The sequence below is a fragment of the Microchirus variegatus genome (assembly GCF_963457635.1).
Source record: "Microchirus variegatus genome assembly, chromosome: 17".
Taxonomy (NCBI): Eukaryota; Metazoa; Chordata; class Actinopteri; order Pleuronectiformes; family Soleidae; genus Microchirus; species Microchirus variegatus.
Genome location: NC_139818.1, coordinates 9,832,389 through 9,845,935, shown reverse-complemented (window position 1 = coordinate 9,845,935; position 13,547 = coordinate 9,832,389). Strand labels below are relative to the sequence as shown.

The window sequence follows — 13,547 nt, the reverse complement described above, 5'->3', positions numbered from 1 at the left end:
CACAACAATAACTACAAGTTTTTCTTAGTGCGTTTATATTTTTTTTGAGTGTATCTCCTGGCCAAGATTGACAGCGGCACATTTAACACAAACCAATTACTAACAATTTACACATAAAATGATCATCTAAAAGAAAAATTAAATTCAGACTGATAAAATATTAAAATATACACCGTAAAATGTCTGGAATGTAGTGGTAAAACAGCTAAAAAAAAATTAAGAGAATCTCTACCTATCAATATGACTGTGATATGGGTTGCGATATTTTGTCCACTTTAAAAAGTGGGTTCCCATATAGAAAGTTCTGACTTGAATTTATAGACCACAGATGCAACAAACTTTGTAACTGTTTTTCAATGTTTTTAATCCTGAGAAAGCACAGACTGGACGATCCAGTCTGACCAGAGAGTCCAGGGATTTGGGATCTCACAGAAACGTGTGTGATTTAATATGACTTCAGAATATAAACAGACATGGAGAAGGACTGTCAGCGTCACCATTTAATAGCTGTTGTGTGAGATGTTTTAGGCTGAGAAACGCAAAAAAAACCTGTGATGTGTGATGATGAAGTCATGGCTGAGAAAACGGAATCAACTTGATTCCATCAATATCAAACATGTTTAATACTTAGGAATGGAAATACTCTTAAAATAATGTATGTTAGTCCCTCACTCTACTACAGGATAATTTGGCCAGATAATCTGTTCAAATCAGCCTGAAATCGGAAGCACCCACGATAGTCAGAAGGACCAGATCAGGACTGAAATCTCTCCAATGATCCTCTCATGTGGTGCAGATTTAACAATTATAATACTGCCCTCCACAGTTTGTTCTTCATCAGACTTCTTCTCTTGTCTTTCAATATCACAGCATAGTCCTTCCAAAACTTCTCATACTGATCTGAAAATGATTAATTGTTTGATCAAGAGTGAACTGCTGCTCCATGCACATTATTCACCAGACCCGTCACCATTTGTACAATATGCGTGGTTTCCATTTGCACACTGATGATGAAGATGATGATGATGGTGAAGTAATCACTGGAGGCCTTAGATGTGACCTTCTTCTGTTAAAAGACAGTGTAGTGTGAACGTTGGTGGAATTAGGCCAGTGTTTCTCAAATGTTTTAAATGAAGACACACATTTTAAAAGATGGCAACACAGTTAACGATATCATTTGTACATAATATGATAACTAGCTTTTTCAGCACAATTATTCCAAATTTGGAATAATTTACAATCTGATCTTCAACTTCAATCCCTGAAGTTGAAGCCCTGAATGGGTTTAAAGATTTTAGAGTCTAAGTTGTCTGTGTACAAGTTTTAATGTTATTCATTTATGGTCTGTAACTGTGTTGCTGCTATATTCAGCCACGTCTCCCTTGTAAAATAAATCCTTCATCTCAATGGAAAAAATAATGTTGTCTGACTATTTTACTGCCATTTTCCTAAATGTGTTGAGTCTGAGACGCATTAAAGTGTATGTCTTATTTCCCCTTAAGTTACCTCCATTCTGAATCGGTAAACTAGCCATTTCCAAGAGATATATCTTTGATTAATTTGTCAAATTTTCATTTCAGGTATCTTATTAAATTAATCTTATGTAAAAGGCTTGAAAAAAAAAAGGATTTGGTGGCCCACCCGAGATATCTCCCATGACCCATCTGTGGGTCCTGACCTGTGGTCTGTGAGAGACTGGATTGAGTGCACTGACATTTAAAACAATCTTTCTCCTGTGTGTGTGTGTGTGTGTGTGTGTGTGTGTGTGTGTGTGTGTGTGTGTGTGTGTGTGTGTGTGTGTGTGTGTGTGTGTGTGTGTGTGTGTGTGTGTGTGTGTGTGTGTGTGTGTGTGTGTGTAATCCCTGCATCTCATTACAGGTGACCGATTGCTGTAACTCAGTGCACCTGAACACAGTGTGATGAGGTCATTCTCTCCATCGTGTGTGTGCTCCCTTGTAATTGCGTCTTTGTGAGGACCAAAAGAAAATACAACCTATAAACTACAGGAAGTGAGGACATTTTGTAAATATAAGGGCACTCTGGCTGCTCCTCACTCTCAGTGACACCTGTTTATAGCAGTGGTCAGCAAAACTGACCTGCCAGCATTAATGTCCAGCCCAGTAGATGAATTCAAAAATTAGATATTTTTTTCAATAATTCAATGACAATTAAAGGTGGGGTGGGTTATTTTCTGGAGCATTTTTTATTGTATTGTAAATCCTCCACACCCCGATTGTAATGAATTAATGCAATTGTCACAGAAATAAACAAATCAGTCACCTGTGGAGCGGACAGGCCTTTAAAAACACCATCCAATCATAATGAACGGTCCGAATTAATTAATTGGATCGTGATGCATCAATCAAACTGTCATCTGCCCTCCCTCCCCTCATGCGTGTACACAGACCAGAGTGAACATCGGTGCTGTGTTTGAACAATGGTGACAACTGAAAGCCCTGAAAAGGGCTGCAAAGTGATGACATGGTGGCTCAGTTTCTACTGGACAGGTAGGTCAACTTTATGTCTTTGTGATCTTTTGAGAGTATTTGTCGTTTTTCGGCATCACGTTGTCATTTGTATCCAAAAAAGTGAGCATCGTCAAAAAAGTACCAAAAGTCACAGATGCTGCGCAGTGCTTTTGAATCCGTGTTCGTTGTGTGGAAGTCTGAAGGAATGGACTTGGACTTGTGAATTCCAAATGTAGCCTGCTCCAAACTGTTTTTCCACACATCAACACATCTCTTAAATTTGCAATTGTTTGATGAGATTTAATCATAAAATCAATTATATTGAAGATTTTGACCTTGTCAAGGGCTTTTCAGGGTTAAGACGTGGTTTAAGGGTTAGGGGTAGAATTGGGATTATGTTATGCTTCGGTCAAGGGGTTAGTGTTGGCTGTTTAGTTGTAATGGGTAATGTTAGGGTAAGGGGCTAGAGAATGCATTATATCAATGACTGTCCTAATGAAGAATTGTATGTACTGTATGTGTGTGGCTCAGGTTTTGGCATTTTGTCCTGCTACAATCATTCTGTTGGCAGGAGCCTCTGCTTGGAGATGAATGTGATGATTTCATGAAAAATTCAACAAAAACATTTGAAACATTCTCTCTGATTCTCTCTCTGCTTTTGATTCTCGGCTCTGGTCGTCTCTACAGACACATATACAACCTGGTTTGATAATGTTGTTTAGAGTTGGTTCAACACCACACACGTGGCTGATTTACACTTTTCATATTTTCAAGATTTAGTTAGGTAATTTAATTTGGTTAAATTGTATTAAATTTGAATCTTCCTTTTTTTATATTGTAGCCTCTTTAGGGGCTTCATGACAAACAGGGAACTTGTACATTTAGATCATTTTGAATGGAAGTGTTTTGAGCCTCAGGCCTGATGGTGTGTGGACATGAGCTGGTGTGTACACGCTTAGAAATAAAAGTGCTAAGTAGAACCATATAAAGTTCTTCGGCTTGTCCTCATAGGAGAACCCTTTTTGGCTCCAGGTAGAGCCTTTTTTTTATAAAGGTTCCACCTGGGACCCTTATGGAGGGTTCCACCAAGAACCCTTTTAAAACCCTTTACTCAGTAAAGGGGTTTTAAAGGGTTCTCTGGATCAAAATGGTTCTTATTGGAACCATTAGTGTTATCAAGAACCCTTGAAGAACCCTCTCCCGAAGAAAGGGTTTTTCAGAAGCAAATGGTTCCAGGTAGAACCTCAGCCCTTGAACAAGGACCCCTTTGGAACCCTTATTTCTAAAAGTGTAGTCCAGCTGTTTGCTGTGCTTGGTAGTCAGGGCAGCTTTGTGTGTGTTGCTCCACTTTCTCCTTTTTGGGAGCGACCTGACATTTTCTGGAAGCTGAAGGTTTCTTTTATTTGATTCTGGATGTTCTTGTGTGTAGGTGTAATTGTTTTGTGCACCATTGGGCAGACATTTCTCCTCCAGGAGATATGTCCATTTGTTTGTTGTGTTTCTTGTAGTTTAGTGAGAAAGTGGTAATTTATTGAGCCTGTTTTCATGCGCATGAGTTGTGCTGTGGTTATTTCACAGCAACAAGGGAGAGTAAACACTATAAGATACAAATCCAGTGCCGACTGTATTCATGCCTCCTTCTGTGTTTGATTTTCCAGTTACACAGGTGAAAAAAAGTCTCACACATTCTTGCTCCACACGCATACATTTTAATGAAAGTGATGACTTTTCAGCCCGAAGGCCTTTTTTAAGCTCACAAACACTGTGAAACTGGCACACATTTATAATATGGGTCACTCCTACTGAACACGTCTTGGCAATCACAATTAGCCTCCACCTGTTGGAAAAGAGAGTAATGAGTGAAGGGTAGTTTTTGACAATTTTAAAGTAACACAATATGATTTGCTCTCTGCGGTTCTCCCCACAGTTTGTGAACAGTATTGTGTTGTTATAACTGTCGTAAAAATATACGTCAAGGAAACTTGTGCATTTCTTGACATGCCAACTTTACTGATGAACTCCGAAGCAGGACTTCTATTGTCTTCAGACCAGGTAGAGTAACCTATGTTATAGTATTTTATACAAACATGATTGCATTGGGGCCCACTGTTGGTGTAGTGGTTCTTTCCTTTGCAGCAAGAAGTCCCGGGTTCCGGGGTTTGACCTTCCTCCCAAAGTTTGAGCCCCAGTTGGAACAAGGGCCTTTCTGCAAGGAGTTTGTATGTTCTCCCCGTGTGTGCGTGGGCTTTCTCTGGGTTCTCCAGCTTCCTTCCGCAGTCCAAAAACACGTAGATTTGGGGATTAGGTGACTCACTGTAGATTGGCCATAGGCGTGAGAGTGTGACTGAATGGTTGTTTGTCTCTATATGTGGCCCTGCTATGGACTGGCGAACTGTCCAGGGTGTACCCCGCTAATCGCCCTATGTCAGCTGAGATAGGCACAGCACCCCGTGACCCCCCGGTGGAGGATAAAGTGGTAGATAATGGATGGATTGATGGATGATTGCATTGGAACAAGGGCCTTTCTGCATGGAGTTTGCATGTTCTCCCATGTGATATAAGATGGATGGATGATTGCATTGCTTTATGTTTCAATATAATGACAGCCGACCCCGGAAAAACGACAAAGGAACAACAGTGTTTTTTTCTCACTTACTCAGTCATCTACCACTTCATCCTCCACATAAGGGTCGTGGGGGCGCTGGTGCCAATCCCAGCTGACATAGGGCGATAGGTGGGGTACACCCTGGACAGGTCACCAGTCCATCACTGGGCCACATATAGAGACAAACAACCATTCACACTCACACCTATGGTCCATTTAAAGTGTCCAACTTGCCTAATCCCAAAATCTGCATGTTTTTGGGCTGTGGGAGTCCTTGTTCTGACTGGGTCACAAACCCAGGTCTTCTTGCTGCAAAGATAAGAGTGCTGATTGTGGTACTTGTTCTAAACACTAACTGCATATCTTGCAGGTAAATGGTAAATGGCCTGTATTTATATAGTACTTTTCTAGTCGAAAAGCTTTATAGATTTACACTGCGCAACAAACATAAGGCAGATTAAATCTATCAGCTCCACACCACTCTCTGTACCTCCAAGTGTAGAGGTGTTCGGGTCGTGTGTCGTCTGGTGATATTCTTGCTCTGCACACAGGAGGTGAGTCATTTTATGTCAAGAGTATGACTGAAAACACAAAGAAGCACCCACAAAAAAGTTTCAGAAGGGAATTCTGCTCAGTTGTTGAGCAGTTTGACACTTCTTGCCTCCGCCTGCTCCCGTGCTGCCGGTGTGTACGAACAAATGCTCGTCAGACGACACAAATTCAGGCCATTTTTCAAGCGATTAGGTCGTGACTGACACATTTCCGATTATGAATGTCTAGTGCAATGAACTGACGTGTAATGTACTGCAATAAAGGAATAGAGAGTTGGTGTCTGGGACACTCTGCAACACCCCTAACATCCTTAACATGGTAAAAAAAAATTCTTGACATCTCCGAGGACGTGCTCCTGAATGTTGACCAACAGGATAACAGAGTGCTCTGAGGTGACGCAGTGTAACGTACATAAACATGGCGAAAGAGGAAGAGGGACACTGCTGCTGCTGCTGCTGCTGCTGCTGCTGCTGCTGCTGCTGCTGTTAAGTGGAATAGTGACACTGAAGAAGGTTTCGTTGACCCAGGAAGGGGTCCACAATGTTTTTCCTTTCTTTTCTTTTTTGTGTCTGAGCACAAAATCACAAACATCGCCTTCAACGATTGACAACTCCTTGAACCGCCGCCCCCGATGACCCATGAATTTGCACAATGTCACGAACAATGATTGGTCAGGGTCATACTTGTAAAGTTGCCAATACCCCGAACAAGTGCATGACCACCGTGAAAGACGAAAGAAGAAAAATATGGTGTCGTCTTGTACCGGCATCATTCAGGTCTGATGAAGCCTGTTTTCAGATGGAGCGTGCAGCATACAGATAATGATACATAAAATAACAACAAAACAGCTTTTGCACTGCAGCTTTAAAGTCACTGGGTTAATGATGCATCTGGAAAGGTTAAGCAAGCGTGAACAGATGTATGACTGCACAACGACATGGATAACTTCTGAATGATTTGCATCACCTCTTCCTGACAGCATCTGTAAACCCCCATGCGATTATGAATGCCACTTTTGCTGCTGGGTGTCAGGCATACACATGACATTTAAAAATGTAAACTGTTGAAATTCTTCTGCATCACAAGTCAGGGAGGTCATTAGGAGCTTGGCAGGGATTTGAAATGTGAGTGATGCGATAATAGCCTCGAAGGAGAGGACACGGCTCCTTTCAGCAGCACAAAAAAGGCTTTTAGAGGCTTTTTTTGTTGTAGATGCTGTAAACGCCTCCTATGACAATCATATGATGCATGAAATTGACACTGGTTAGTTTTTATTGACCTCCCTAAATGACTTGCTTGTTTGTTGGCTTGAACTCAAGATGACTAAAGTGACTCCAAGTGCTGTTCTGAAATGATGTTTGCAGTGGTTTAAGATTTAAAAAAAAAGAAAGTTCAATCCATATGGAGGTTTAGTGAAGGAGAAAATCGTTCTTTGACACAGTTTTAATTGCAGAAACATTAATTTGCTCTACATTCTGGCTGAGTAAGCTCCATTAAGATCATATCATATCTCCGTCTAAGCTAAAAAAAAAAACACATTATTTCCATATTTGCAGGGTTGACGAGGGAGGAATGCAAACTCCAAAATAAGAATGTGGAGGTTTTGTGATGAATAGTTCTCCGACATCACCTGAACAACACGGGAGAACACCGCTTCAAAGTCAACTTTGACCTCTGACTTGACACTGGGTGATGATATATGAGGTCAAGCTGAGCCCGCTCCACTTGTCTTTGTTGTGACACGGACAACTGAGCCTGCCAGGTATGTAGGAGTTTGCTACTGTTCACTGGTCAAGGGCACTTTGCTTATTTCTGTGAAAGTGTGGGAACAAAAAAAATGGGAAAGAATTACAGCAAAGTGATGCAAAAGCTATAAATGTAGCCTCGCTGAGAGACTCCAACGAAGAGGAGATGTTCAAGAGTTTGAGGGCGTAGCTTTTAATGTGAATTCAACATCTTCAACGGGCCACTACATGGTAAAGATAAACTAATTTCCTTCTTTCCTCCTCCTGTGTTTTTGGTGATTATTCGTCAACACTTTCAGAAATGGTCCTCCGAGGTTTACAGCACCACTGCAGCGAAGCAAAGGTGAGTGGATTTTCATTTTTGAAACACTCACAAAACATCAACTGGATTTTACACACATTTGTAGCTGCTTAACGTTTAATAATGCTGTGGGTAATCCCACTGAAATATAAGACGCTGATGGAAACAGGAGGAACATTCCAACCAAAACAACGTGGCTTGGGTAATAACGACATGATTTAATTCCAAGGTCATCACGAGTGCAAATCCTCCCCCAGCACCCATTTGATTGTATTTTATTGGCTTAAAAGTAGTGAATATATAAACACAATGCCAGCAACCTTGGATTTATGGGCAAAGAGGGGGTTATTTAGTCCAAACATGGAGAGGAAATCTCCCAGGAGAAGCTTTTTACATTGATTTTTTTACACCTTGTGTTTTAAATGGCTCTTCTTTGTCAAGTGTTCGAGGGAAAAATTAATTTCCTTGTTTTGCTGTTGTGAATTTTAACTTCTCTTCCTGTAGTTATTGGTGGTTACGATTTTGTAGACTAATCACTCTAATGCCAATAAATACAGTCCAGGGTTTTTACCATCATCTCCGTTTGTGCACCAGCACTAAGACACTAACATGCATTAAATAATAATATTTCCTGTGTGAGTCATGTTTCAAGGACATGGAACATGCAGGTTCTCGACTCGGCCTATAAAGCAAATCCTCCTCTGATTATCTCTGTGTGAGTCAAATCAGAAACACAGCATAATGCTCTTTGTTTTGTTTTGTTATGATGAAGTGATTATGGGTTGTAAGAAATGGCTTTCTAGTGACATTTCAGTTTTGTTTTGTATTTTAAAGTGATGTATACTCCCTAAATGCTTATATGCATTGGTTTAGATTGCATATGATTAATATATGATCAATCATTTAGATAAGGGTTTCAAGATGTCTCTCTGCTCCAACACACCTGATTCAAATAATCCCCTCATCATCAAGCTCTGCAGAAGCCTGATCACGACCCATTCATTCAAATCAGGTGTGATAGAGCAGGGAAACATCTAAGGGCGCTTTCACACCACTAGTACGATTATTTGATCCGCACCAGGCAATACAATTGTTATTATGTAACATATGACTCCAGTGTGGTCCGCTTTCACACCAGCAAACGAACCAAAATTGGCCCGATTGACGTTTCATCAATGTGTATATATATTGTCTATATAATGATAGACAAGTGGAGATGTCTTTGAATTTCTGCAGAGGAGAGACTGCAGGTGCCACCAACTGCTGAGATGAAGCTGTTGGTCACAGAAAGCAGCTAGAAAACTGAATGAGCAGTGACACAAATGTGCCATAAATGTGTTAAAGTGACCTTCTGTGCACAACTGTTTGAAGATTTCTCACATAGCCTTTGAAATGTGCTGAAGTGCTTTTTTTGGAGTCCTGTGCCCTTCCTTACCGTGGAGAGAGACTGAGCTATAGATCCATGCAGCAGTGTCAACGCCCTGAGATATCCTTTGCTATGTTAGGTCAAGGCGTTGCACAAACCTCTAGAAACACTGGTCATCAGGTTTATGAACAGACATGTGGATGAGCACCATGAAAAACAAGGACCATCATCCATCTTTGTGTGCACTGTGTCACAAGGCCGGCCCATCATGACAATGTCTTTATCTTAATTCTTCAGAGTCTAGTTTTTAATCATAGACTCAGTCAGAACGGCTTCCTGAATCATTGATTTTCACAATTGAGTTCAATGATAAATGTACATTTAGAACAATGGTGTGTTGTTCTCCAAGGCTGCTGTATTGTCAGAATCCGTCTTTAGCATCTTTGTCATTTACTACCCAAAACCTTCCTTAAAAGTTTTGTTTTAATCTAACAAAAAACATTTCTGTTTGCCCTGTGGCTCCTCTTTTCTTATGTAACCTTGTTTTTGTTTGATCTAGGCTGCGGGTGTACAGTTTGTCTGACAGTCAGTCCACGTCTGCTGATCCTCATGGCTCCTCAGTTTGTTGACATCCTGATGTTGGACAGTTCAAAGCACAAAGAGCACCAGTGTTATCTTAAAGACCATTACTCCTGTTTTTACATGAGCTGCGCTGAAAGCTTTGTTCCTAATGATGCCTAAAGTTTGGCTGCAGTGTGTAAACCACTTAACCCATGAAGTCAAAAGGGAAAGTTCAGGTCTTCTGCAGTGTTAAAGGATTGTCACCGACAACCAGCCTGAGATACAGATGATTGCAGTCCCTGAAAACACGAGGTCTCACGAGGTTGAGCCACTGGTGCTTGTGTCAGTGAGTTCAAATGTTTTATTTTGTGATTTTTGTGTTTAAAATACCATTTTTGAGTGACACATCCAGCAGCTCTTGTGTCCCCATTACCAAAAAAACACTGATTTTGTCTTTGGGCTTTGGTGCAGGAGAGTGAGCAGTTTACAAACTTTCCAGTAAGAAAATACTGTCTAACTGTGAGATAAAGCAGATTTATGCCCAAAATGTTATGAACCTGAACTATTCCTTTCAGTGGTTTTGTGTAATACAGCTGCAGTGAGGCAAAGTTTGACCACATGGCTGTGGAATTTATTCACAGTAAAACAAATATCGCCGCCTCTGTTGTTAAGAGATGAAAACAGGGGAAACCCCTGTGGCTCACTGTGCCATGGTGGATTGTGGGTGTCCATATTTGGTATTTTGTTTTCCCAAAGACTGGCAGATTGCCCACAGATAACAATCACGCGTCATTTTACTACGCCACATTTGTATTATCGGCCACAATGTTCAGTCTCCGAGTCAGCACAGATCAGATTTGACAGTTCCTTTGACTTTCATGTGACTGTTGTTTGGCCTTGCTGTTTGAAGCCCCAGGACATGTTTACGGGCAAAAAGCTGCATGAATTCACATAATAATAATTATTCACATAACAGTAATGGTTCTCACTCATGTTGCATGGCCATGTAAATCCAATCTATAGGAGAAACTGCAGGTGCCACCAACTGCTGAGATGAAGTTAGCGAGCTGTTGGTCACAGAAAGCAGCTGCACAAACCTTTAGATTAAAATGATTTGGACCCATACCTGTTTTTTGTTTGTGTGTTTGTTTGTTAGGGTCATATTTTAATCTTATATGAACTATCTCCTACTTCAGTTTCTTTGGTCTCACAAATATGAGGTTTTCTGCTGTTGACATGTAAATCTAGCATTGTGGACATATGGGTATAGAGCAGCCATCTTCAGATGATCTGTAATGAATCAGATTTGAATCAAATTTGAACACTGTGGTTGATAAGGTGAACGCAGCAAAACGGAAGTCACACAAGTCTGATGAATCAGATCAGATTTCAGTTTCCACACAGCCCTGAAAAACCCCCAGATCTGAGTCAAATCAATGTGAAAAAAATAGTAAATTGAGCCTTGTACTGTGAAGTTTCCTTAACCTGAACCACACAGGAGGATAGTTGGCTAGATTTTGATCCTAATCTGGACCTTCCGGAAATTGTGGGTGGCTTCCAATTTTAGGCTGATTTGAACAGATTATCTGGCCAAATTATCCCGCAGTGTGAGAACATATGCAATTTTAACGTCATAGGACGCATCAGTCTTCACAATCGCAGCAAGCTGCAATGTTGAGTACTTTTGTTTAGTTGATTCCGTCTTCTTCTCAGCCATGACTTCATCCACAGTTTTTTGCATTTCTCAGCACAAAATATATCACACACAACAGCTATTAACCGAGGACACAGACAGTCCACCTCCATGACTGTTTACTTTCTGAAGTCACGTTAAATCGTGTGAGTTTCTGTGAGATCCAAAATCCCTGGAATCTCTTCGCTGAAATGGTTTGATTAAGCACCATGTGTGTGGTCCTGCATCTTGACTGGATCGTCGAGTCTGTGCTTTCTCAAGAATAAAACATTGACAATCAGTTACAAGGTTTTCCTGGCAGTCTTACATTGTTGATGCTTCCTTTAAAAAAAAGCTCAGTGAAAGTGGTGTGTATTTATATCCATTGATTTCGTCTATTGATCATATTTTAAGCTTCAAGTGCTGTTTGCGTCCTTAACCTCAGTGTTGGGACAATTAGTGGTTTGCGGCTCTCTGATTGGTCGCGAGGATCAGTGATGTCACAGCCTGTTGACGTCCTGAATGATGTGCAGCAGCTCCCGCTGCAGGTCCACGGTGAGAGAGAGAAAGAGAGAGAGAGAGCGTGAGGAGCAGTCTGTGGAGCCGGAGCGCGTCAGGAGCGCATCACCCACTCATGGCTCAGGAGAGCGCGTGGAAACGCTGCGTGGATCTGCGTTCATGAACCCGACCTGGATCCGCACTCAGCGCAGTAGCCCGCCATGGGGGACGATGGTGCGTCCTCGCCGCTCAACTTTCAGAATGGCACCGGGGGCGAGGAGTCGGACGCACCGGCGTCCTCCTCCGCGTCCGATCAGTGGATGGCGGGCGTGAGTGTGGTGATGGCTCTCATCGTGCTGTCTATTGTGTTCGGGAATATTTTGGTCATCGTGGCCATCGCCAAGACACAAAGGCTGCAGACGCTCACCAATGTCTTCATCGTGTCACTGGCGGGCGCGGACCTCATCATGGGGCTGCTGGTGGTGCCGTTTGGCGCTGCGCTCGCGGTGCACGGCTCGTGGCTGTACGGCTCCTTTTTCTGCGAGTTCTGGATCTCCGTGGACGTCCTGTGCGTCACGGCCAGCATCGAGACCCTGTGCGTAATCGCCATAGACCGGTACGTGGCCATCACCTCGCCTTTCCGCTACCAGAGCCTGCTGACCAAAGCGCGGGCCAAAGCCGTGGTGTGCGTAGTGTGGGGCATCTCTGCGCTCGTCTCCTTCCTCCCCATCCTCATGCACTGGTCCCGGGACAGCGCGGACACGGACTGCTACGAGAACCCGGAATGCTGCGACTTTGTCACCAACAGAGCATATGCCATCTCCTCTTCCATCATCTCTTTCTACATTCCTCTACTCGTCATGATATTTGTTTACGCGCGCGTGTACAGAGAGGCGAAAAAGCAGCTGAGGAAAATCGACAAGTGCGAGGGCAGGTTTCACAACACCTTAACCGGACTCACCTCCAAGTGCAAGAAGAAACCGTCCAAGATCCTGGCGCTCAGGGAGCAGAAGGCTCTCAAAACCCTGGGCATCATCATGGGGACGTTCACTCTGTGCTGGCTGCCCTTCTTTATAGTCAACGTGGTGCGCGTGTTTTGCGCAGAGGTGGTGGACAAAGACCTGTTCGTGTTCCTCAACTGGCTCGGGTACGTGAACTCTGCGTTTAACCCCATCATTTACTGCCGGAGCCCGGACTTCAGGAAGGCATTCAAGCGGCTGCTGTGCTGCCCGAGGCAGGCTGACCGACGGCTGCACATCAGCTCCTGCGACCTGTCCCGCTGCACAGGCGGCTTCGTCTCAACGCTGGAGCCCGGGACGTTGGGGATGTGGTCAGAATGTCCCGGTCTGGACAACAGTGACAGCAGCCTGGTGGGGCCCGCAAAGCTCCCTCACCGTGAGTCACAGTTGTGAGGAAAATTGTCTATAAAAAAGAAAATAAAACTTTTTATTGGTATGGGTTTACAACAGTCTGGACAAAGATGAGGCACTGACTGATGCACCTTGTGCGTCTTTTCGTGGAAAACATGAAAAGTCGTTTCTTTTTGTTTTATTATATTTATTTTTTTACATTGAAGAAACCAAACATCACATCACCAGGGACTCAGCTGGAAGCCATGTTTATTATTTGGACAAATTATTGTTTCCAAATGCGCACCTGCAGGGCCGAGCCAAGACTTTATGGGGCTCAAAGCAGAATTTGATTTGATCCTCCTTCACAGCACCAACACTTGACTATTGTCAATGATTGATGATTCATGTCAGGGGGTGATTGAAATGC

At 42.6% G+C, this 13,547-nt stretch overlaps 1 protein-coding gene across 1 annotated transcript; it reads left to right on the top strand.

Moving 5' to 3' along the window:
- Positions 1-11,989: 11,989 nt before the first annotated feature.
- Positions 11,990-13,180, top strand: adrb1 (adrenoceptor beta 1; the record flags this gene model as incomplete). The annotated part of the gene is made up of 1 exon (XM_083903897.1): positions 11,990-13,180. One exon carries the CDS (start codon positions 11,990-11,992, stop codon positions 13,178-13,180), a length of 1,191 nt encoding a protein of 396 aa, XP_083760023.1.
- Positions 13,181-13,547: the final 367 nt, after the last annotated feature.